This window comes from Dacryopinax primogenitus (genome assembly GCF_000292625.1).
Source record: "Dacryopinax primogenitus strain DJM-731 SS1 chromosome Unknown DACRYscaffold_9, whole genome shotgun sequence".
Taxonomy (NCBI): domain Eukaryota; kingdom Fungi; phylum Basidiomycota; class Dacrymycetes; order Dacrymycetales; family Dacrymycetaceae; genus Dacryopinax; species Dacryopinax primogenitus.
In genome coordinates this window covers 1,149,299-1,173,274 of record NW_024467206.1, presented here as the reverse complement: position 1 = coordinate 1,173,274, position 23,976 = coordinate 1,149,299, and the positions used below count along the sequence as shown (strand labels likewise).

General features: G+C 51.7%; 8 protein-coding genes across 8 annotated transcripts; 2 read left to right on the top strand and 6 right to left on the bottom strand.

The window, feature by feature from the left end:
• Window positions 1–483: 483 nt before the first annotated feature.
• On the bottom strand, window positions 484–2,423 carry DACRYDRAFT_79718 (MFS general substrate transporter; the record flags this gene model as incomplete). The annotated part of the gene is made up of 7 exons (XM_040776412.1): window positions 484–741; window positions 847–1,023; window positions 1,077–1,150; window positions 1,197–1,368; window positions 1,415–1,560; window positions 1,612–2,318; window positions 2,368–2,423. The coding sequence occupies 7 exons, from the start codon at window positions 2,421–2,423 to the stop codon at window positions 484–486; spliced, it is 1,590 nt and encodes a 529-aa protein (XP_040628922.1).
• A 1,436-nt stretch (window positions 2,424–3,859) lies between these two features.
• On the bottom strand, window positions 3,860–4,767 carry DACRYDRAFT_15972 (uncharacterized protein; the record flags this gene model as incomplete). The annotated part of the gene is made up of 3 exons (XM_040771155.1): window positions 3,860–4,098; window positions 4,169–4,478; window positions 4,534–4,767. 3 exons carry the CDS (start codon window positions 4,765–4,767, stop codon window positions 3,860–3,862), a joined length of 783 nt encoding a protein of 260 aa, XP_040628921.1.
• A 1,868-nt stretch (window positions 4,768–6,635) lies between these two features.
• On the bottom strand, window positions 6,636–9,151 carry DACRYDRAFT_22416 (uncharacterized protein). Its single transcript, XM_040772787.1, has 8 exons — window positions 8,580–9,151; window positions 8,474–8,527; window positions 8,322–8,414; window positions 7,759–8,269; window positions 7,483–7,709; window positions 7,038–7,427; window positions 6,936–6,984; window positions 6,636–6,885 (listed from the first exon to the last, which is right to left on the bottom strand). Exons 1-8 carry the CDS (start codon window positions 8,924–8,926, stop codon window positions 6,769–6,771), a joined length of 1,788 nt encoding a protein of 595 aa, XP_040628920.1. The 5' UTR covers window positions 8,927–9,151; the 3' UTR covers window positions 6,636–6,768.
• A 162-nt stretch (window positions 9,152–9,313) lies between these two features.
• On the bottom strand, window positions 9,314–11,685 carry DACRYDRAFT_67022 (ARM repeat-containing protein). Its single transcript, XM_040775832.1, has 6 exons — window positions 11,322–11,685; window positions 10,942–11,190; window positions 10,649–10,885; window positions 10,239–10,599; window positions 9,849–10,186; window positions 9,314–9,800 (listed from the first exon to the last, which is right to left on the bottom strand). The coding sequence occupies exons 1-6, from the start codon at window positions 11,631–11,633 to the stop codon at window positions 9,531–9,533; spliced, it is 1,767 nt and encodes a 588-aa protein (XP_040628919.1). The 5' UTR covers window positions 11,634–11,685; the 3' UTR covers window positions 9,314–9,530.
• A 956-nt stretch (window positions 11,686–12,641) lies between these two features.
• Window positions 12,642–13,671, top strand: DACRYDRAFT_107742 (NADP-binding protein; the record flags this gene model as incomplete). Its single annotated transcript, XM_040768524.1, has 4 exons — window positions 12,642–12,764; window positions 12,816–13,147; window positions 13,194–13,365; window positions 13,414–13,671. The coding sequence occupies 4 exons, from the start codon at window positions 12,642–12,644 to the stop codon at window positions 13,669–13,671; spliced, it is 885 nt and encodes a 294-aa protein (XP_040628918.1).
• A 4,294-nt stretch (window positions 13,672–17,965) lies between these two features.
• DACRYDRAFT_100233 (uncharacterized protein) lies at window positions 17,966–18,784 on the bottom strand (the record flags this gene model as incomplete). Its single annotated transcript, XM_040767437.1, has 4 exons — window positions 17,966–18,300; window positions 18,350–18,448; window positions 18,500–18,610; window positions 18,670–18,784. 4 exons carry the CDS (start codon window positions 18,782–18,784, stop codon window positions 17,966–17,968), a joined length of 660 nt encoding a protein of 219 aa, XP_040628917.1.
• A 1,168-nt stretch (window positions 18,785–19,952) lies between these two features.
• Window positions 19,953–20,796, bottom strand: DACRYDRAFT_107740 (uncharacterized protein; the record flags this gene model as incomplete). Its single annotated transcript, XM_040768523.1, has 4 exons — window positions 19,953–20,308; window positions 20,357–20,455; window positions 20,511–20,621; window positions 20,682–20,796. 4 exons carry the CDS (start codon window positions 20,794–20,796, stop codon window positions 19,953–19,955), a joined length of 681 nt encoding a protein of 226 aa, XP_040628916.1.
• A 1,270-nt stretch (window positions 20,797–22,066) lies between these two features.
• Window positions 22,067–23,161, top strand: DACRYDRAFT_107739 (uncharacterized protein; the record flags this gene model as incomplete). The annotated part of the gene is made up of 2 exons (XM_040768522.1): window positions 22,067–22,424; window positions 22,467–23,161. The coding sequence occupies 2 exons, from the start codon at window positions 22,067–22,069 to the stop codon at window positions 23,159–23,161; spliced, it is 1,053 nt and encodes a 350-aa protein (XP_040628915.1).
• Between the last annotated feature and the right edge of the window lie 815 nt (window positions 23,162–23,976).

Sequence of the window (23,976 nt, the reverse complement as noted above, 5' to 3'; positions counted from 1 at the left end):
ATCGAGTATGTTGGTATAGATTGAATGCAGTAATAAGCCTGAGATGAGTTGGCCAGTGTGCCCCAATGCCTTGAACCGACGTACACGAGGCCCGCACCACGCCGAATTGATGGATGAAGTGGGCGGGCTGCGCAGTAATTGTTCAAAGTGCGAACAGTGAGGAGTTTTTTTGGAGTTGGCCTTGCTTCCGGAAATGAATGGAATGCGAAAATTTCTTCTTTATTTTTAGAATACGATTGTGGGGATATTCACTTTACCAGGCGAGGAATCCCCTCGGACAACGCAACATTCTATGAATAACGAGCAGTGAACATTGATAACGGTATACAAAAATGCAAGGTGTATGGATGTACAAAATGCATCTACAATACAGACCTAGTATCACACACATACAAACAATGCGTAGCACATCATTCACAACCACTTTCTCCAACCTCTGACCGCCAGCATTCTCCTCATCCCACATCCAAAAAGCCCTGTATCTCAGCGCTTCGCAACCCGATCCTGCAGCTTCTCCCACGCCACGACCATAAACAGTACCCAAGCAGCTACGATCGCGAGCCCACTGAGAAGGATGAAAATCGCCCCTCGGCGTTTCTCAACCCGCGAATGAGCCATCATATGCTTCCTATTTCCGTGAGGGAGCACATGGTGTGAAGGTTTGGAAAGCAGGGGCCGGGCGGAGGAGGCTGAGAACGTGCGGGTGTGGAGTGCCTCTTGCTGGGCAGGCCGTTCTTCGTCCTCGGCTGCAGGAGTGTCCCGTGGATCCGTCTCCGTCTCCTCATCCGTAGGCACAGACATATACCCTTCCTGTTTCCCTCTTTCTGCCTTAAGGTTCCTCGACACCTGCAGCCTCCACATGCCCAATATCGACACTAATTGTACGACGTTAACGGCCAAGAACGCCCGCAGGAGGAGGGAGATCGCCTGCAGGTTGTTGGGCGTGTCCAGGGTCGAGGAACGGGTTTTGTCTAGCAGGAGACCGGCAAGCGTCTGGGAGATGGTGGACCCGGTTTGCTCGAGCTGGGTTGTGTGAGCGCGGGTAAAGAGGAGGGGAGGGGAGGGGAGGGACGCACGGCTTTGTGCACTCCGAGTGCGGAGGAGACGTATTTGATAGGCACGAGATGGGGTACGATGATCACGAGTAATACTACACCCTTCAGCGGTTTTCACAGTACAACATAGCGGGGACTCACGAGTAGCAAATCCATGCCCGCCGCTGAAGGCTACCAGCGCGGGAGTGGGGGATTTGGTCCATTCCGGGGGCAAGGCGAGCCAAGAATAACATACGAGGGTGAGGATAGAAGAGAGGACGAACATCTTATGCACGACTGTTGCTGTCTTTAGCCGGTCGGTGAGATAACCACACTGTTCGCAAGTTAGCAATAGTTGCCGAGGTTGGGGATGAACGCACAATAGGATAGAGGAAGATGCTCCCTGCCATCAACAGGCTAGCGCGACTTCCCGCGTCAGCCTCTGTGAGCCCATACCGGCGCTCGATGATGTTCGCACTGAGGTGCATGAACGGCGCCCATATCGCGCCGCACAGCACGTTAATCCCTGCATTATCTCAGCCCAGGTCCTCAACCTGGGGGGACTGAAGAAGCGCACCGACATAAGCCCAGAAGACGTCCCCCAGTTTCCCGATATTCCGGAATCGGACCCTCCGCTTCCTCTCAATCCGGCGCAGCGCTTCCGCTTCGCTCATCCTCTCCGCCGCGCTGAGCCCAGTCTCCGACGCAGCCTGAGCCTTCCTCGCCGCTGCGCGGGCTTCACCTTCCTCCAGCCCTACCCCTGTGGAACGGGCAAACCAAGCGCTGTACGATAGGTAGAGGAGGTTGACAGCGAACGAGAACCCCGCTAGGAGGGTAGCGACGACGAACGGTGCTCTAGGGCCAAAACGTTCCGACAGAGGGAAACTCGTGATGGCGCTGACAAAGCTTGCGCCCTTGCCTGCCAGCAGTCCGAGAGCGAGGGAGATACCGAGCCCGTGCGAGGAAAAGAACCGCACGATAATCGTTTCCTGGACTACTGCGAGCGGGCTTATCCCCAGGCCGAAGACGAAAAAGCCTAGGCTCATCAGGCGCACGCTTTCGAGCGTATCGCCCAGGAGGAGGATGAGCTGGCCGACGAAGATGAGCGAAGTGGCCAGCACGCTCGACCAGGCTGTCCCTAGACGGGCGGTAAGGAGACCACCGAGCAGCGGCGTCCAGGTGTTGTTTAGGCTGAAGGAGGCGATGAGAAGCGAGAATTGGGCGTTGGAGGTGCCCATTTCGCGCGAGAGGCGGGACTTGATCGGGCCGAGGAAGTACTGCGCACTAGAGCGATGTCAGTGACTACGGGTGATCTTCGTAGTAAATAACGCACTAGTGACTGCCTACGCTCAGTGCACATGCACAGAGAAGTGCTAACGCACGGATCATCCATCCTTTCCATCCCATACTCCCTGCATGCGGAAGATGAGGTGTTGCCAGCTCCCTTCGTCCCACTTCTGTCTGCACAGCAACTCCCTGCCCTTCCTGGGTGTCGTCGTCGCTCGAGTGTTCGTGGGGTTGTACGTGGGCGCTGCCCTCAAGATAGGAGGTCGTCGAGCCCGACTCGGTCGAGAGGAGTGATTCGCGGGAGCCGGTGCGCCTCACGTTCGTCTTGGATCGTGTCATTTCCTGGTCGACTTGGTCTTCTTCTTCTACCGGCGCAGGATGTCGATGTGAAGCGTACGAGTCGTGTAGCAGAGGAGTAGATGGGCGAGTCGCAAGCTCATGGGTGAGTTCCCTATCACTCCGGAGATGTTTAGAGCTCGCGGCCAGCCGAGCCTGTGGTGCCCACGCCATGCCAGCGAATATCAGCAAATATCACCGCGGGTTTGAAATAGAAGGCCTAAGTAAGGAAATTGATGAAATGAAAGGGGGTAATGTAATGTAAATGCAATGAATAGAATGGAGGGAATATCCGGTGACAGGATTGTCAGGAGCAGAAGGTAAAAAGAGAGGAGGAGCACAACATTATTTGCGGGGTAAACACACGGGCGCTTGATTCCGCCCACACATCCTATCTAATCTCCTAATTCTATTTCCTTATTCTCACTCTCTTCGACCCCTTTAATTCATCAGTAACGGCATTCTTCGACCGAGAATATATACCCGCAATAATCCGTAATTATTCGTAATTTGTTATTATACTCTCAATTTAAAGGATGATGCTTCCGTGTGGGCTTATCAGATCAGATGAGCAATAAATACAGTGCAATGAAACAGCCCCTTGGCTACTGGGCATCCCTGAACGGAAACCACAAGTCGGATTGCCCGGCCGAAGAACAAAGAGGGAAAGAGCGATTACATAGTCGGGAATGATATGATCCGCGGGTGCGTCAGTAAGCAGGGAAGAACTGCCCAAACTGAGTGAAGCGATCACGCCATAGAAGCTGGACGGTTTCTGTTCGGTGCTTTTATGTTCCTATACAGAAGGACCGGGGCCACATGTTCGGTTCTCCTTTCTTTTAAGAAGCGCCGCAATAAATGACCACAACCAAGTGTCCAGTCCTACACGTGCACAACATACATGTACATACAAACGCTGGCATTGTTCAGCGAATAGAGTCTAATACTATACTCAGAATTCGGAGTCTGTATACTATATGTACTGTATCTGTCTATAAAGTATATTATCTAATATAATAATCCTTGCCTTTCTATACCCGGTTCCTGTTCCGTTTGCGCACCTGGCGAGCACGGCGGCGACGTCTAGCTTTCCTCTTTCTCCTCCTTTTCTTGCGGCTACTCCGCTTTTTTCTCCTCCCCCCAAACCAGCGCCTCAACGCCCTGTTCCTCTGTCTCCTCACAGGCCTGCCTGTCCCATCAAGTCAAACCCAAACAGGTTCATCCATCCACCCCTTCCTCAGTCCCCTCCCCGCCCCGATCTCGTATAACAAGAACAGCTTATCCTGTGGCTCTTCCTCCGTGCGGATCCAGTATGTCTGGAGCACGGTCACGTTGGGCGGCGGGAGGGGAGGGGAAGGGTACAGGATCCTCGGCGGATCGCCAGCGGGCGTGCCGAAGGCGTCTATAGGGCAGTCTAGCGCCGGGCGGAGGATGTACATATCTGGTCAGGGGGTCAGTCAAGTGCCCCGATAATCGACCGTGTACATGAGGTGATCGAAGCCACCACGTACCATAATCCAGGTCGGTCTCCACGACCTCATCAGTCTTGTCAAACCTCGCTCTGCACCTCCGGTTCCCATCCACTCCCAGCACGAGCATGGCGCACATCTCGCATCTGTAGTCGCGCGCGCTCGGGTCACCCTTGGACATCGTCAGCGCCATGCTCTCGGCACATTCCTGCCAGGTTGCGGGGGAATACTGTGGCATGTGCGTGCGGACTTCCCGTTGGAGAGCGGCGAGAAGGTCTGGGTAGAAGGAAGGCGGGACCTGCCGGCCCCGGATGTAGGAGACGGACCCGGGAAGAGGGTAAGTCTCGTTTCGCTTTGGAGGGGTAAGTCATCTCACTCGTAAAAAGACGTAATGTTGAACAACGCACAAAGTACTCCCGCACCGGGGTGGTGATGCTCCCCTGCACGGGTGGCGGAGGGGCCACACTAGGTGTGAGCCTGGGAGGGATGAACAACGGAGTGAGAATCGGCGGTGGTCCGCCGGATGTGCTCCCTTGCTGCGCCCAATTTGGGAATATCTGTACGGAGAGCTCGGTCTTTGCCTGTCGTTTCGCACGTACTTTGGCGGTGCTGCTCCTTTGGATGCGTTTCTTGTCGACCATGGTGCTGAAACAGTAAAAGCAGAGGTTGCAAGAATATCAAGAAGCTGGAGGGAGAGGTTTTTTAGGAACTGTGAGGGAAGTAGCCGCACACGACCACTAAACAACTTTGTCTGTTATTGTCTCTAGCAGGAGTGGCTGCCTTATAACACGTTCGATTGCCCACCTGGACTGCCCAGCTGGCGGCATGGGTGACGTCGGGACTCAACCCCAGATCTACGAGCCGCAGCGGTAGCTATGCACGATGTTGATGCAGCAGAGCGAGAGGATGCTGGGTCAGGTGCTTTGCTCGTGAGTTGAACACAGACAGCAGATTTACCTGCCGAACCCACTCATACGCATACGCCGCTCGGAGGCGGGGTCAGGTAGAATCCCCAAGCGATGACGTTGCGCCTCCCCCTAGAAGTGACAGTACAATTCGTGGTCGATAGGCTGAGCTTAGAGGGCTGAATAAAAAGAGACATCAGTCGGCGGCGTACGGAAATGGTCGGAATCTTGCCACAGCGTTCAAGGCCAGTCGGATACAAGATTGGCTGTAAGACAATCTCCCACGCTTGGGTGTATGACAATCTTCCACGCTTTTCCACGAGTCTATAGGATTGAGAGGCAGGGAGGGATGCAAAGACAGCGATTTCCATTCGAGGAAATTCAGTCGCGATGTTGTTGAATGTACTCCATAACTGTGTGATGTTATCCCGTCGAACAGACGCCACCGCAATGCGTCCAAACAGGAAAAAACCGCAGCCTATGATGATACTGATGATGTCGCTCGAAATCACCCCTTCAAGACATCCCTTCCACCGGAAAAGGGGTTCATTGCTGCCATTACTGCATTTCGTACGCCTGAGAACAGATCGATTCATCTTTGACATCCAGAGCTTGAACGAGACAACAGGTCACAGCCGGTGAGGCTCAGGCGAGGAGAAGCAAGATGTCTCCAGTCCTGTTTTCCGATGTCCAGAAAACATGAGCGGTGCTGAAAGCCATATCAGCACAGCGTAGAAGAGATACTCAAGGTCCTAGAAAATATGTGGGGACGTGACAATGGCGCGTTCCAAGCGATTGTCGCAACTTGGTCACCATCAGGGACGGCGACGTTTGGCACCGCTAACTCCGCGTCTTTGTCATCGCCTTCTGGCATTTGGCCACCCAGCCTCCGTCCTCCTTCAGGATCATCCCTTTCTACTATCTGGTGACGAGCCCGGTCGACGTTAATGCGATGTAGAACAGAAGAAAGCAGCACTGTAGTTTTGTCAAATCAACGTCCGCGATTGACTCATCTGGCGCCACATCGTCGACCGCGGCGCAGAAACACCCATTGGAGCACAAGACAGGCATGGCACCCGAAGTCATAGCAGCCGCCGCTACATCTGGGGCGATGAGAATGTATGAAACACAAAAGGAGCATGGCTGTGAGTCGATTCACTGTCACTCGTGGCGAACCGAACTGCAACTGACGGTCGTTCCTGTCCTCGTTCTTCGGATCGGGAGCTATCAAAAAACCTCGTTTTCTCCATCATGCCCTGTATCCTTGCCTTTTGCCGAGCCGTTGCTGACAATTGACGTGGCCTCCCCAGCTGGAACCATAATAGAAACCAGTGTTCGAGGTCGCTGATGGAAGTACTAGCGGTCCGTGGCGGGGTTGAATTATATCGATGGGTGACAACGACACCAACGCCAGAAGCACGCGCGCATCTTCTTCGATGAAAAAAATCAATGTGAAGCGGTGTTTGAAGGAGGTGCCTTAGTTTGAGCGGCAAGAATATGGCCGCTTCTGTATTGGCAGGGTTTGTAGATGGTCTCAAACAGTTTACGGCACAGTGATATCCTGAGCTCTGACATGTGTTGGTGCCCTGAAATTCGAGGGTAATTTCTGATCCATAATCTTAATATGAAGAGGGAAGCGGTTGAAAAAGACACGTCATCTACTGCGTATCTGATCCAAATCGGACGGCATCGGAACCTCGTGGCATCAACACTTCCTTGAGCTTGGATGAACGTCATCTAGAGGTGCGCAGACAAGCCGGCTGCCGAATTGCTGTCATCTAGGATCAGCCGCATGTTTCGTTCGATCTCGTCCAGGTACTGATCGATGAAGGCTGTGTTCCAATGATCCCCATACTAACGACTTGTGAGATATTACCGCTTCCCGAGGCAAGGAGACCACTTACCATAACCTGAATATGCATCTTCCCGTGAACTGTGAAAGAGACCACGGCACTCGATGAAGAATAAGCTACGAGCAACCCCTACCAGAGTCAGGGAGAACTTACGGGGGCGGACCGGCCTTCCGATGGCCAAACTTGATGTCGTCAATCTGGATGACCTCTTTTCCCGTCTTATCGACCCAAGTTGTCGGGAGAATGCTTTCAATCAGCCCGACGCTGGAATGTAGACCGACGTATGGGTTTGATGCCATCTGCGTCATGAACATGAGGATGGGATGTTCCAGGATTGTCTGTGCTGCTCCGATAAACGGGAGTAGAGGTTGAGAAGCCCAGTAGACATATTGCTTCTGGATGGCATTCATTACGGCGATGAACCGATCCTTCTCTGTCCCGGTCGTGGGAATGGAAGACACGGGTAATTCGTTGGAGATGAAGGTAAGACACGATGTTATGTATGTCCGAGGATCGCATTTGAGATATCGCCTCAGACTCACCCTGTTCACATCGCGATTAGCTCAACTGATACCGAGGATCTGAGATTCTCGCGTACTCAATCCCATATCGGAAATAGACCGAGTCCCGCTCTTCGTCTGGAATAGGGTTCAGACGGAGCTCGGCAAGTGCCTTGGCAGCGTCGATTAGCGTAGTAGGAGAGGATTTGACCTCCTTGAGACGAGCCAGCAGCTTTGATGTTGTTGCCTCGTCGATGACTCGAACCACGTATTCCGGTTTGGCTGTGATAGGCGTGATACGTTGGGGCTTAAGACCATGGCGAGTCTCGGGTAGTGATGAGCACGAGATTCCCGCGTGGGATAAGCGAACTTACGACATCTTTCTTGCTGAGTGCCCAGCACTCTTTGACCAAAGCTAAACCCTCGGTTTTGAAACTCTCTGGCAAACCACCCAGTGCGTCGAATGGGGCTGGTGGCAAGTTCCACCACTCCTTGCCCCAGGCCAGTTGAGCAGCCGGCAGAGTTTTCTCGGGAGTGACAACATAACTGAGCAGTTGAGCAAGGCAATCCAATCCGGAATGCCCGTCCATTAGGCAATGGGCACCATGCACGAAGATCGCCATTTTGTTCTCTCCGGGATAGACATTGGTGAGGAGATAAACACCGAAAAGCGATTCGTGACCATCCTCGTGAGTTTCAGGAAGCTGACGTGCCGCGACATGACTAAATTCTTCCATAGTGATGGGATCGTCCACGACATGGAGGACTTGACGAGCCCATTCTTCGACTTCGGCCGGGGAAGAAGCGCAAGTGTAGGACCAATGTTGGTCCAAACTGACTTCCGAATCGCGCTTGAGGGACGCAGCTACCAGAGGTGAGTGATATCTGGATAGTGTCAGATGAGGCGTGGTCGGACTGTGCAGCAAATCATACATACCGCATCCGCATAACACCCTCGAGCAGACGGTCATGGAGCGTCTCCTTATCCAAAGTCGTATGCAGGGATGCGCCTATTGCCGCGTCGAGCATTCTTTCGTGATGTCAGTTATGAGATGATTGCCATTAGTTGTAGTAAGACAGATTACGTACTCTCCCAAGAGCACCTTGATGAGCGCCCACACTTGCTCACTCCCGATGGTCGCACTGTCAACCATAGTCAATTTCAAAATGACATATATGCGGCATTATCTCGCACCGAATGTATGTTTGAGGCTGCCCCTGTACTGGTTTCCAGTCATGCTTCTTCAGTAACAGTTGATATCTGGGGTCGTCCGCAGTGATAGTCATGGGATCCTGCGCATTGGCGAGATATGGTTCAACAAGGGGGATGAGCGCCGCGAACGGATCGGCGCTATCGGTGGGTGCAGTGTCGCTCATGTTCCTGCGGTTGTCGGGTAGTTGACTTTGTGGAGCAAAATGCCAAATAGCGCGAGAGCGAGCCACACAAGCCGACACACTCGGTGCCCTTATGTATCCTGCGGTTGTGAATCGATGGCGGAACGAACGCGTGGCAAGCAGAGCCGAGCGAACCAGGGGCTGCATGATCGCCTGATTGCAGTTTTGTAGGTCTGACTGCAGGTCCAAGCACGCTGTCTTTAAGTACGTTCTTCGACAATACTGCGCTTTTGTCGCCGGTGAGGTACCGGTTCATCAACTCGGTGGCCGACATGTCAGGCGTCTTCAATACCATAGTACTGGACAGTTCATGCAAACAGCGCAATAGCAGACGATGATCCAAATACGGGCGCCGCAGTTGTAGGAAGAAGTGATGCCAGTATGCTTCGTCGGAACCGTTCCAGGAACGATGGTGTTCTGCGGCAGCGCGGCCCTGTAACGCGAAAAGGGACTGGAGCACGTGAGATAAAGCATCAACACAGCCTAAATCAGCTTCTGTTCTGTTTCTTCATGATGAGTGATGTTATTTACTATGTCATTCTCAAGTAAACTATTTCTCTTCATGACAGCAGAGAATGGAAATATGCCCGTCGCCAAAAGCACACAAGCACAAGGGTATATAAATGCATCTCCAGCATTCACACAAACATCACAAGTCTCATCGCTCAACAGAAAGTCCCGGAATCTCATGATGACCTCGCACACGAGCCTCGATCATTAAGGGGCAGTTGTTCTATTCGGGTTCCAGGCCTCATTTCCTTGACCCCGCCTTATCTAGCGCCCGCATCGCGAAGTACCTCACGTCAGGATCGTTGTCATTTCGCAGCGTCTCCAGTTGAGGCAAGATTCGGGCACGACCAAGCTCGCGACCCTCTGGAGACGAGGACAGATTCTCCGAAATGACATCCAAAGCCTTGGCTACGTTGAAGCGGATGTTTGGGATCGGGTCGCCGACGAGCTGGATGACGGTGGTGAGTACGAGGTCGCGGGTGACCTCAAGATTCAGGACTGGTGCCAAGGTCTCGAGCAGACTTCAGCATCGTGCATAAAGGCTGCTGTCTGCACTCACCGTGATAGCGAAGATCGTTGTCATCCTGAACAGATAGTTCGGGTGATTGCCCATCGCAAGGACCTTGGGTACGATTGTAGTCTTCGCCCAGTCGACACCGAACACCTCCGTCAGCTTTTTGAGGTTGACGATCGCAGCTTCCCGGATCGAGAAGACGGTATCGCCAAGCCATTGCATGCAGAGATTGCTCAACTGCTCGTTGAAGAATTGCACGCCGAGTTGCGTAGCGAGCAGGGGGATATATTCAATGATCGCTTGTCGGACGCGCCATTGCTTATCCTCAGCAAGCTCGACGATGGCAGGGAGGAGCGACTGAGAAAGAAGATCAATCCCGATGACTAGCGTTACGTAAGTCTCTATCTGGAATGGAAGCACCGTGTAACTGCTCACCGGCATTGACTTGCTCCAGCTTGCTGATAATGTTGAGTCGTACGTCTGGGAACTCATCTTTCAGGAGAAGAAGGAACAGGGGGAGGAGTTGCTCAATGGTGGCATCCTTGCCGAGAAGTGGTGCCAAACCGCTGATCTCCTTCCCTAGAGCTGCCCGTACGTGCTGCGAAGCATCCGTTGACAAGTCGCGGACACAAGGCAGGACACGCGTGAGGATGACTTCGGGTTCGAGGAGCTTGCTGAACCCAGGCAGTTGACCGGCAGCAGCAGTACGGACTTCCGCCTCGTTGTCCTTCAGCAGCTGTACGTATGCTCCGACCATCTCATCCTGTACGATCTCCTTGCCGACAGCCTCTGCCAGCTGTGCTTCACCGTTAGACAGCATCATCAAGTGGGTGGATGGTACCTACCTCTACGAAGTTGTTTCCGACCATATACCTGACCCTCCAGCTCTTGTCCCCTACCGACTGTCTGATCGACGGCAGCAACTGGTCCTTTACCTGCGAACTATCCAGCAATTGTGCAATAATTATGAGGTCCTGAACGGTGAGTAGCCTGACCGAGTCCTGGTCGTCGGCTGCCAGTCGGCGGTACACAGGGATGGCGTCGGTAACGACATGTTCCTTCGCAAGGGTTTTCGTGAAAGGCTGGGAAGATGTGCATCAGCACATGTATCTTCCACATAACCAGTTTGGTAACTCACCCCAAGGTGCTTCGCAGCAGCCCTGCGCACCATAGGGGTATCATCGGCCCCGAGCTGGTGGAAACCCTTGCGAAGCTCAGCCTTGGTGGGTTCGCTAACGAAGGGATAAACGGGCGCGTAAAGTGCAGAAGCGGAGGTTCTGCTTGTGAACCATTCCCCAGAAGACAGTCGCTTCACAAGAGGGACAAAATACTCTTCGTGTTGTGGGGGAATGAGGACAGCGCAGATTTTTGTCATCGACTCGGTTGCCTGCCAGGTCCGTCAGCAGGTGCCATACATACGCGTCAGGCAAGACTGGGCGCGTATATGCCACCAGAGGCCAGTAATGCAAGCACAGACTTGGAGCGAAATACATTAAAAGAAACGTAAAACAGACATACCTTCTCTCGAACGAGCGTCTCTTCCACCGTAGCGAGGTTCTCTAGCGGTCCCAGCAATAGATACGCAAACGCCTTTCCACCTAACTGATCCTCCAATCCCCTCCCAAGCTCGTCTGCTAGCGCAAGCAGAACCTCGTCCTCATCGTCGAGGCTTTCCTGAAGAAAAGGAACAAGCTCCTCTCGCGCACGCTGCGGACCGAGGGCGAGCGCGATGGTGGATATGCGGTGTATAGCGTTGAGTCGTAGGTTGATGTCTTCCGCCTTGAGTTCGTCGATAAGGACGGCAATGGGATACAATTCGTCCGAGTCCATCTCCGATCGTAGAGTTTTGTATAAGAATAGGTTGCGAGAACGTATGCAAGTTGTAGCAGATGGAGAGTGGCGGCAAGCTTGAGAGGATAAGGGTTCTGTGTTAGGAGAAGGACACGCGTTAGAGGTGTTTTCTCGTGTCGTGTGCTCGCACGCCTAAAGCGCGCCTTTCACACAATAAGTATGACGTGTTAACTCACTAATGGTTCAGGATTCAATTGTATTTCAGAGAGAGATTTGAAAAGTCAACATGAAAAGTACCGTGTAAAAGTAATAATTTTGACAATGGGATGATGCGGTGCATTTGGCTGTTCTCCGCTTTCCTCTCTTGATCACCCACAAAACAAGTTTGACTCCGCTCCTTCTTTCTATATTTGATCCCGAACTCTCCGACTCCCGGACTCGACCGATGACGTTGGCTACTCCATTATTATTCAACAACATCCAAACTTCGGGTTATCAACAGCTTTCCCCATCTTCATCCTCTTGTATACCTTGCCTCGACGTGAACTTTTGCCATGTCGTTCTTCAATGTTACTCAATAAAAGCCTGCTATAAACACGTAAAGGTCAACACAGGGGTTCGTTTCGAAATGCGGTGTGTTGATTGACGCCCAATGTTCCGCAACTGGCGATCCGACAGGTCTCCTAGTTCAAAGATCATTGGTCTTCACTTTATGATCTCTGTGCGACAAGCTGCTATATCCTGCTTCTCGGCGTTGGAGCGCCGCGGATACCATCCGCTGGCTGCCAGCACACCGTTCTTGGTATCGTTGATGTGAAGCGGGCTTCTTCACCGAATCGGGTCTCCTTTTCCCTGGATCTTGGCACAATACTGGAGATCTATCGACGGATATACTAACTTGACTTTCTTGCTGAGAATGTGCCTGAACATTACCTGCGTTTCCTTTTCTCTCTGGCTCACTCAGCATTGGCCCTTTGCCTACTGAAATGCTGTCTTGGCCGATCTTTCACCTAGCTGGGCTCTGCTCTTGTTCACCACCTCGACGTCATGGCTTACTTCAGAAACTTTGCAGTAGTCGGAGCTGGTGGCCTGGGGAGCTTTATCGTCCATGAGCTGCTGAAGCAGAAGGTGTTGGGCAAGGTTGGGGAGGTCACTATCCTGTCACGCACCGTAAGCATTGATGCTCCCATTAACCCCGCATATATGCTGAATAAAATACAGATTACAGGTCTAGATCGCTTCGCCTCTCAAGGTGCCAAGTTGGTCCCTCTCGACTACGACAATGTCAATCCTCTCAAGACAGTCCTCAAAGGCACGGATGTAATAATCTCCACCGTTGCAAAGCCTGCCATACCGATGCAGGATATCCTTGCCCGAGTCGCCAAGGATAGCGGTGTGAAGCTTTTTGTGCCTTCCGAATTCGGTATGCCAACGCTCGGAGGGACAACGGGACTGTGGGGCTTGAAGAACGCACACCGGCTGGCCCTTGAGCAGATGGGCGTACCTTACACGATCTTCTTCACAGGTGGCTTTACCGATGCTTCTTTTGGCACGTGAGTGTGTTCCACTGGTTCTTCAGCCTCGACTGAACGTCCCCAGCGATCTTGGGTTCGATTTCCCGAATGCCAGGGTTCACCTTGCTGGAAGCGGCAATAATCTTGTCTCCTTCACCAGCCGAGTTGACATCGCACGTTACGTGATTTATGTGCTCATCTCTCTCCCCCCATCTGCTCTGGAGAACGCAGTCTTGCGGATTGAGGGGGAACGTGCTGTAAGTACTTGCTCCTGTCTTTCTGTGCTCGTTTGACGTTCCAACCAGACGCACGTGGACGCTCTCCAGCAATACGAGACGGCCACTGGCAAGAAATTGGACATTACCTGCGAATCCGTCGACTCTCTTCGGGCCACACTCTTGAAAAATCCCATGAATTTCCGTGCGGCACTCTTCCTCAGTTTTGAGGCTGGAAACGGGCTTGTCGGAAAGCCGGAAGAGCTTACGAACGATCTTTATCCTGATTGGAATCCGCAATCTATCTTAGATGTGTTATTATCGGAGGACAACAATGTGCGTACATAAACTCTCCATAGCGTTCCGCGCAGGATGCAGTACAACGTATTTGATATGTGATAAATAGTAGAAGATAAACGTCATTCCTGCCCATACTATGGCAACTCGCTGGGATACCTTGTATACGTTCGCAGGTCAAGGCACTCGACGATGCGAAGGAAAGAGTATCGCTCACTCGATGACAGTTCACCCTCTCTCTTCCTGAGCGCTGAATTACTCTGGGTCTTTCACTGGTTACAGCTCAGGGACTCTGGCCAACTTTCTTGGACTGGTGTCTTTCACAACTGCAATACGTCATTCATCAATGACCCTATAATGTAGCTCTCATTCTGCGAGAAGATCCGATTCCTCATGGCATCTGAACTGCCTCAAGCAGAAGGAACAACTAATTTTCTCACACACTCCTCACCCAAGAGCATCCAACCTCTTCTGCAGCTGAGCGCTAGGCATTCACCGCTTCGGCATTCCACGTCGGCTGCGCCCTCCAAGTCCCCACAATCTCTCCCACATTGACCACAATTCTCGAAGTCACTCGCAAGGTCCACGCAGTCCATCTCGCCCGCTGATCCGTAGATCTGAGGGCAAAGTGTATCTGTCGCCCGCCGGCATGCTTCAGGTCGAGGACCCAAGGACAACTGTTCACGTGAACGCTTGCGAGCACCTGCGGTTGCTGACAACACGCACGACCCACCAGGGTTATCGGTGCTGCAAATATATCCTCCTTCACACGATGTTAATGCAAGTATGACGATGAAGGGCAGTGAACACACCGTTATTGAAGCATGTTGTCTGAAACTGGTCGTGGAGAAAGGCAGATGTCGAGTCGCAAGAAGCCCCAAGACCTCCGCAGAGATCATCACTACCGCAGTAATCTGGATCGGGAAACGTCAGTGCATGCGTTCAGAGCGGACAAACTAGAGACAGGACACGGACTGTAGCAGTTGTCTGATGTTGTGCAGATCGCACCGTTGTCGCCACAGAACCCATTTGGAGCGCAAAATCCTTGAGTGTGATGTTGCACACCGTTGCCATCGATGTAGGTATCTGTCGAGGCCATGGATCAGAGAATGTAAAACGCATGGTGATACAAGGTCGCTCACAACTACATGGAGAATTCACTGGGGAGCACTGACTAGGGGCACCGAGCTCCTGGTAGCCGAACCCAAGAGCCGTCAGGCCGGAAAGAACTAGGAGGACTTTCAACCGCGGTGCGAGCATTGTGCACAGGCAATGGGAAGAACCTGCCAGAGTCATACATACTGTCCTCATGCTTATATCAGTCCCGTCGTGTTGACGGGTTCAACACGCATTTTCCAAGCAAGGTGTCTCAACGGAGATGAATGAATGGGAGGGGCCGATCACACCGGATGCCAAGGACACGGGCCGTTGAGTATCGGACTTATCCAACGAACCATGTGCCATATGGATTTACATTGACATTGTAAGGGCCGGGACGAGATGGGTATTCTTGGCGCGGAGTTGAAAAGACCTGGAAGAGACGCAGTTCTTTTTGGACATTCGGTCAGACCCTTGGTTACTACGCAACCGAAAAACACGGAAATGCAAAGACGGAAGCCATCAGATTGTTATGGAAAAAATTGCGGTAGGCTTCAAAGGGGGATTGACTTTGTCTTGGATTGGAGCAAAGCATTGATAATTGTGCACGCGTGACCAGGACCAGCGGAATGTAGAGATCAAAGGTGCAGGAAGCAAGCTGAGCGGCAGGATGACAATTCGACAAGCAATAGGCTTTTCTCGCAGCCACAAGGCAAAGGTATCAATGAACCTGATCGACAGATACAGTAAATAAGGGACGCACCTTATACAGAGAATACAATACATTCTATCAGGAACAAGAATGTTGAATTTATGCCCGACGGAAGGTCTCATCCGCATGCGGAAGGCACAGGTAAGATGGTCTAACCCACGCGGTCCACCGGAACACGTCAATGGGACAAAAATAACGCATGCACAGTTGAAAAACACCTCCAGTCTTTGGAGCCACGACGGCCGTCAACGCATTTCGGTTGTCCATGCCGGACCCAAAACAGCTCAGGGCTGAGCCAGGAGTTGCTTGCAAGTACCCAGACTGTCCAAGGAAGCTAATTTTCAGATTACGACCGAAGGGTAAAGGTTGGGCGGCAAGTCTACGAGATGTAGGTGATGCTGCATTGTTGTTGTGATTGAAGGGAACAGGATGAGAGAAACTGGATATATAACGTCACGTGACACGGCAAAGAACAAATGCGGCCTGGGAATGGTGCGACTAGGAAGAGAGAGGGTATAGATAAGTTCAGCAATGAGTTAAAGCCAGGTTGCTCAGCATGTCAAAACAGTGGTCCCATGCTCCTCTGGCTGTGAGACACCCAACCATTCGTTAACGAGAGCCTCGCACACACCCATTGTCGGAGAGCGTCCAACCTCTCCGACAGCTCATCGCCACGCACTTGCCCTTCACACACTCTACCACTGCTCCACCTGGCAGATCTCCGCATTCTGTCCCGCATTGCCCACAATTCTCGAAATCGGTTGTAAGATCCACGCATTCCATCTCTCCCGTAAGCCCGCCAAAGCTCGGACAGAGGGTGTTCGTGTTGCCCCTGCATGCGATGGGTTCAGGAGCCATGGAGATGTGCTGATGTGCACGCCTTTTTACGGTCAAAGATGCAGACAGCACGCATGTGCCATCTGAGCCTTCAGTAGTGCAAGTATACCTGTCTGCAAAGCGTCAATGGGAAGAGCCTAGTTGCGAGATTATAAGCATACCGTCAGTGTCGCAAGCTATAGCAAATTGGTTGTGGGTGAAAGTTGCCGCTGTGTTACAGGTCGCCCCAAGACCGCCGCAGATTCCATTACCGCAATAGTCTACCATGCGACTTCAGTCCCTAGGTGCTGCAAAACGATTACATACGGACCGTAACAATCGTTCGATGTCGTGCATGCCGCACCGTTGTCGCTACAGAGCCCATTTGGAGCGCAAAACCCGTTCACATTGACCGTTGTACCGCCGCTGTTATAGGACCCTATGAATGTCACGGATTAGAACAAGAAAAGTATAACAAGGGCAGGTGAAAAGGCAGGTTTATTCACAGTTGCATGCCGCTCCGACTGGCGAGCATGCTGGACCACCTGTTTGCTGCAAGACAAGGACAAAAGAGGTGAACGAGAAAAGGAATAGAAGGCGTGTTGATTGTGATGCAGACATACTGAACTCGAAAAGATCTTGCGAGAGAAATACAACACGCGGTTGCCCAGTTCAAACTCGATCCTTGTACTAGACATCACATTACGAAAACACCGTGTTGACGTATTTTTCCAGCACAACATCACGTATCAGGGACCGCTGTCCAGAGCCACTATGAAGCAGAACAACACGGAGATGAGTCGTCCTGCCTGCAAGTCGTGGGAGAGTGTGACATTAGGACCATCCAATTGAATTCAGAAGCACGGTCTCCGCACGGGGAAGGGACCTTTCAGAATCTGCTTCCGGCTGAGGGAACCTTCGGATGCGACCCTGGCAAGCAGCTCACTGAGCTATTTCGGATTCACTGGGCATCTGTGATCTGATGGAAGGCACTTTGTAGCTTGGCGAGATCAAAATACCAGTTGTTTGGGATTGTGTGCCAGTGAACATGCGCTGAGAAGACGGAGTCGCAAAGTTCCTGCCAACCAACAGGCAATTTCAATTGCTTCGGGGCATAGTATCCTCCGCTGCTCGACAGTATTGCCAAGTAGAACATGTGCAGGCCGAGCACATCGCATTCTTCTCGCAGGAGGAGAGACGCATTGGCGTCTGCCAATCATGGTGGAACTTTGTTTCCTGCCTTAGTCCGGCACAACCCCTGGGAAAAAGAGAGCAAAGTACAGGTTGACAGATAGACGATCAAAGTTCTTTAAAGTCATTTAGAGTAGGTCTCGTTGTCCTCAAGCGTGCAGGTTAGAGAGCTGAAGGAGATCAATAAATCAAGCGGGAGGGGACCCTGAATGCCTGGAGCTTCAGGGCCAGTTCTTTCTGACTTCTGCGAGGAAGAGCGATATTGTAAATTACATATCACACTCCTCTGCGTCATTTGTTTCCCTAAAGAGCATGATTGCTTGCCTTGCACTATCTCGGTCTTGACGGAATTTTAGGGACGAGCCCATCCCGGGATGATTGCACTCACTTCAACCAACATCGACCTTCTCGAAACACACAGCGATCGAAGGAAACCTAGCTGTTGACGGGATTATTCATTAATGTGTACAATAGAATAGAAATCAGTACACAGAATCGTGTGGGGTATGAGACGTGCAGATATCGCCCTCAAGAGGAGGCAGTTCGTACACAAACATTGCCCAAGAGCATCCAACCTCTCCTACAGCTCTTTGCTAGGCACCTCCCCTTGACACATTCCACGGTCGCACCGCCCTCCATGTCCCCACATTCTTTCCCACACTTGCCGCAATTCTCGAAATCGGAAGCAAGGTCGACGCACTCCGCTTCTAACCCATGGACGTTTGGACAGAGTGTGTCGGTGTTGCGTCGGCATGCGGCTGGTCCGTTCACTGAGAGTTGTTGACGCGCACGTCTCCTCGAAGCTGGAGATGTGGATGACACACACGAGCCGTTCGAACCTTCGGCATTGCATGTGTACCCGCCTGCAAATGGTGTAAGGGAAGCTGTACTATCAACGTATATCAAGCGTACCGTTGGTATAACACGCAACGTTAAACTGGTTGTGGGAAAACGCAGCTTTCGTGTTACACGTCGCTCCGAGACCGCCGCATACTCCGTTGCCACAGTAGTCTGCGAGGCAGGAAGTCAGAAGGTGACCGAAATAGTCATGGAAGGACGAACCATAGCAGTTGTCTGATGTTGAACACGTGGCCCCGTTGTCACCGCAGAAGCCGTTCGGAGCACAGAACCCATTCGCATTGACCGTGCTGCCGCCGCTATTTAGGTACGACCCTGTCATGGAGCAGAATAGGTAAGCCGATGGAAGTGGTGTAGGAAGGAGGTTCACTTACAGCTGCATGCAGATCCTACTGTTGTGCATGGGGAACCCCCGACCTCCTGGAAGCCGCGCACCAGAGCGGCCAGTCCGACAATGACGATGAGAGATGTCAAGTGTTGTGCGAGCATTGTGGGTTAAATAAGATGTTTGGAGAGAAGTGCGATGTAGGGTTGGGTTGCCAGTTTCGACTGGCAGTTTGCCAGGTATTTATACATGAGCACCGTCCACTATGCCGCAGAAACGGTGTTGGATGTATTCTCCACATCCAAAACATCGCGCTTCATCCGACGCAGTTCCCCGCAAGATTCTACCAAAAGAATGACGCGGAGATACATCGATGTTCATCCGAGTCGTGGTGGTGAAGGAAGTGAACCCGAACCACAGTCGAAATTTAGACGCGCGACCGTGCATATATATAGCCTTCCCGCACTTTCGGAGCTATCTCGGAAGCGACTGTCTTCATCTATGACTCGATACAGCACTTCCGGAGCTGTGACGGAACGTACTTGCCACATATGCGAATCAAGATCTTTTCGAATACACGCAACAGAAATATTCCAGTATCCCAGACTGAAGACAGCCGCCACAGTTTCGGTCTCAAGTAACAAACACACGTCGGAAAGACACTTTTATCATCCTACTAGTAGGGGGTACTGTAGGTCTGCTTGAAGCACACATGTCTCAACCGGAAATAGGAAGATCCTCACATAGGTATGAGCGGGTGGAATCCTTTCTGCAATTCTCCATTCTTCAACGTACGGCGGGCTTGCGGACGGACAACTGGTGCCAAATAACAGGATTCGCATCATCGCTCGCTTCTACCTCGCAACGTATCTCATGTATCACGTGTTGCTCCGCAGGCTGGTGTATTCCGGTTGTTGATGATTGACGGGGAGAAATTTCGCTCAAAGACGGCATTCACGTGGGCATACTGGACCTGCTACCTGTTATGCCTGGGTGCAGTATTAGAGGCAATCTCAGAATACACTCGCCGACGGTCTCAAGGTTCAGATTGTGAGCAAAAGCTGTCACGAGGGCAATTGGAAAGCACACCCCTTTAGTACCACGAGAAGGACGAAGACAGGTTCCCGGGTGGCATCACTGCTCATAGGCAGCTTATTCAGTGGCAAGCGGATATAATCAAGGCTGAGAGTAAATGGATATCACTACAAAACACCGTGTATTGTACAGACGAAAAGTTCGACCTCGGTGGGGAACATGAGCAGTGAAGAAAGGGGAAAAAAAATACAACTCCGACATGCGGCGAGCAGGGATGTCGTTGTGCAGACAAAGCCCTCAGACCTGGGTAGCAGGGGTGATACTGCGGACACACTCGTCGTCCAACAGCGTCCAACCCCTCCTGCAGCTCATGGCCAAGCACTTGCCCTGCACGCATTCCACCACTGCACCACCCTCCATGCTTCCACATTCTATCCCGCATTGTCCGCAATTCTCGAAATCGCTCGCAAGGTCCACACACTCCATTTCCCCAGTCAGCCCACCCAGGCTCGGACAGAGCGAATCATTGTCTCGCCTGCATGACACGGGTCGAGGGCCCATAGAGAGCTGCTGGCGCGCACGCTTCCTCGCGGCCAAAGATGCAGACAACACGCACTGGCCAGTGCTGCCATCGGCGTTGCAAGTATAGCCACCTGAACGACTGTTAATAAGGGCATTTGGTTCGGACAGGAGAAGCATACCGTCAGTGTAGCATGCGATACTAAACTGATTATGCGAAAAAGCATCTGTGCTATCGCAAGTTGCACCGAGACCGCCACAAACTCCGTTCCCGCAATAGTCTACGATGCGGTGCATTAGTATAATCTCAGCACTCGAAAATAATGAGGCACGGACCATAACATTGATCGGATGTCGTGCACGCAGCACCGTTGTCGGCACAGAATCCATTTGGCGCGCAGAACCCGTTAACGGTGACGGTGTCGCCACCGCCGCTGACATAGCTGTCTGCAAGATTACATTAGGGAGAAAGTTCAAAATGAGTCTTGATATCATGAGGTTCCTCACAGCTGCATGCATTTCCGGTTCCTTCGCATGAAGGCCCAGGAACCTCGTTGAAAGCGAGAACCAGAGCCGTTAAACCAAAAAGGACAATGAAAGACCCGGACTGTGATGTGAACATTATGAACTTGAGCAGGCCTGTGTTTGAATGGGAGTGTGATACCGGATACCAGAAGTTCACAGTCTACTTATACCTGACTACTAATCAGGAGTACTTCTCCGTAAACACAACATCGCGCTCTGAGAACGCCTCCAAGCCCAGAAATCCAGACGTGGCTCCAGAAGAATAACATGGAGACGGTTGCATCGACCTGCCTGCAAGGCGTTGCAATGCGTGAACGGACCATCCAATTGAGTTTCAAGCACGATTCCGACACGGAATGGGACGTTTTAGAGTTTGAATCCGACCGACCCTCCGACCTTCGGATGGAAGCGGAGATATTTGACGCGCTATTTCGGATTCACAAGCCACCGTTGTGGTGCAAGGATCCCCGATGACTCGAGATAGACACCTACGCAGATGTGATGGAACCCGACTGTGGTTTGCGGGTAGCAACTTCGACGATCGTGAGCCACAAAGGCGACATCGCCCAAATTCCAGAGGCTCAGGCGAACTTGCGTCCTTGGTACACCAAAACACAAGTCAAGCTGAATTGCCTAGAAGCCACATTTCTTTGCTGCTCACACTCACTGTGCCATACTATTGGCTAGAATATTTCCCTGAACTACGTCATTCCATTAGTTGAATGGGGGTAAATGAAGACTTGCTAACGTCGGATCCAGCAGATCACGCTGCATCGATCTAGCGAGAAGGTAAGCAAGCACAACGATACAATCAGTCGAGGAAGGGAAAACAAACTAGCCAGGCTTGGCAGGGTCTGGACCCCGAAACCGAAGAGATGCTCCACTCACGTGACCCAGTCCCAAACTCTTTCTCTCATTTCCCTCCATCGCTGAACTGGCTGTCCTCAAGCATCACCCAACCCATGTTGTCACTTCAATCCCTTCTTCTGATTGGATCTTGATATCCGAGGATGAAAATAAACTCCTCCCGGGGGGCACCATACCACACCGAACACTGTACCAAGAGAATCACCGCATGTGGATGAGCGGTGTTTTGCCTTTGTGGCGAAGATCCCATGGTCACGTGTTAGTGGCAGTGTGGTTTTCCTGGTGAATCTGACCCCGTGATCGGCATGTGGCAGTGCAAGAACATTTATGACGTCACCCGGCGCTCTGTTCCGATCCGTAGCGAAACTCTCTGTTAGCCCACGATATATGCGCCCATGGACAAGATGGCTGTTGGGAGCACATTACATCAATTCATCTTTCTCCTGTTCACGACACTTTACGAACACTAGATATCCCTTAGACATCTGCTTACCACCACCATGCCCTTGCCTCGCAGACTGTCCAAGGTCAGGATTCATTTCCATCCATCTTGGGTACCCGTCATCCCTATCATCGCTTGGTTTGTCACCTTATGGGCTCTCCTCGGCTGGTGGTTGAACTCAGGTCGTCCAAAACTGCCTTCAATGGAGGAATCAATCGCATACATCTCCGATATTGGTGCGACATTCCTCAAGCCTCTCTTCATTGTCGGATGTATCATCACCGGCCTGGGGTTCTTTGCCACCTTGCTCGTCGATGCTCTTTTGAGGCGAGCGGGTATTCTCGAAAGGGCAGGGAGAAGACGAGTCAGGTGGATAAGCTATGCAAGCATTGCAAGCTCCGCTGTAGGAGCAATAGGTGAGTCATCCTCTTTCCTGCCGCACCCGCTGACTCCCGTAGGTCTCATCTTCCTCTCCGGGTTTGATACCCTCCGCTGCCCAACAGAACATGATGCCTTCCTTCTCGTCTTTATGGTCGGTGTCATCTTCAGCGCCATCTTCACCATCCTGGAGTACGCCTTCCTCCTCCGTTCCCCACAAGTGCACCGTACACGCCTCCTCGAAGCCTCGTTCTACGGAAAGATCCTCGTCTTCCTCGTCGAACTCGGCCTTGCGATCGCGTTCGGAATATGTCTCAATACCAACAACCTCTACAACACCGGGGCGATCATCGAGTGGATCGTAGCGTTTGTCTTCGAGTTCTACCTGGTGACGTTCTGGATGGACCTGCATCCTGCAAACGCGGTCATCGAGAGGGAATGCGGGGATGTCGAGGCGAGGGTGGTAGATCCGACCATGACGGGAACGGCAGGTGCTGGGAGGACGCTCGTAGCACCGAGGTTCTCGCATCCGCGGGGCATTGGAGCACCGGCTGTAACTGCTGCGCCTGCTGGTGCACCACCGATGGCATCTGTCGCGCCAGCGCCAGCACATGCAAATGCAACTACTTTACAGGCCGATGGAGTACCGTCTTATCCTACACCTACGGCTACGATACCCGCGCGTTCCGCAGGGACGTTAGAACCTCCAAGGGTGACGATTCCCCGCCTGGCTGCTCACAAACCAGCACAGGCGGCAATCCCTGTGCGCGCATGAGACGGAGAAGAACTATTCTATCATATCAAACATATAATACACGCATCTACATCAACAGTTTGTAGCCCTAGTATAGTAGACGGATCGTGGATGGATGGGAAGATAGTGTTGGGGGATTCTTATACGCTGACGCATGGAAAGCCGATAGTGCGAGGTTCGATTTCACGGGCATTTGCCTCCTTTTTCGCGCGCCACGCATCGGACCCCAATTTGTAGTAAAAAAAAAGGGATGATAATTATGTAAGAGCACCTAACCCGAAGTAACCCTAACCTGAATAGTTTATGAACCTTAACCTGAAAATGATATAACCTTAAATAATAAAAACATCAGTAGCAGTAATAGTAATAGTAATAGTAATAGTAATAGTAATAGTAATAGTAATAGTAATAGTAATAGTAATAGTAATAGTAATAGTAATAGTAATAGTAATAGTAATAGTAATAGTAATAGTAATAGTAATAGTAATAGTAATAGTAATAGTAATAGTAATAGTAATAGTAATAGTAATAGTAATAGTAATAGTAATAGTAATAGTAATAGTAATGGTAACACTGAGTCTCACAAAGAAAGAAATGATGGTAGCATTAGTAATGTCAGGGCACACCATCAAGTGGAGGCTGAACACAAAGATTTCAGGTGAAGCTGCAACCTATTGGGGTGACCTGACTGCTGAACAACCACTACTCACCCAATAGCTCAACATCAGACCTCTCAGAGGTCTTTGAACATCTGCTTTGGGATCTCTCATGGTATTGGCCCTGTTGGCCACTGTGAGGGTGACACAGTCTAGGAGCTAGCAATGACTATATGAGTG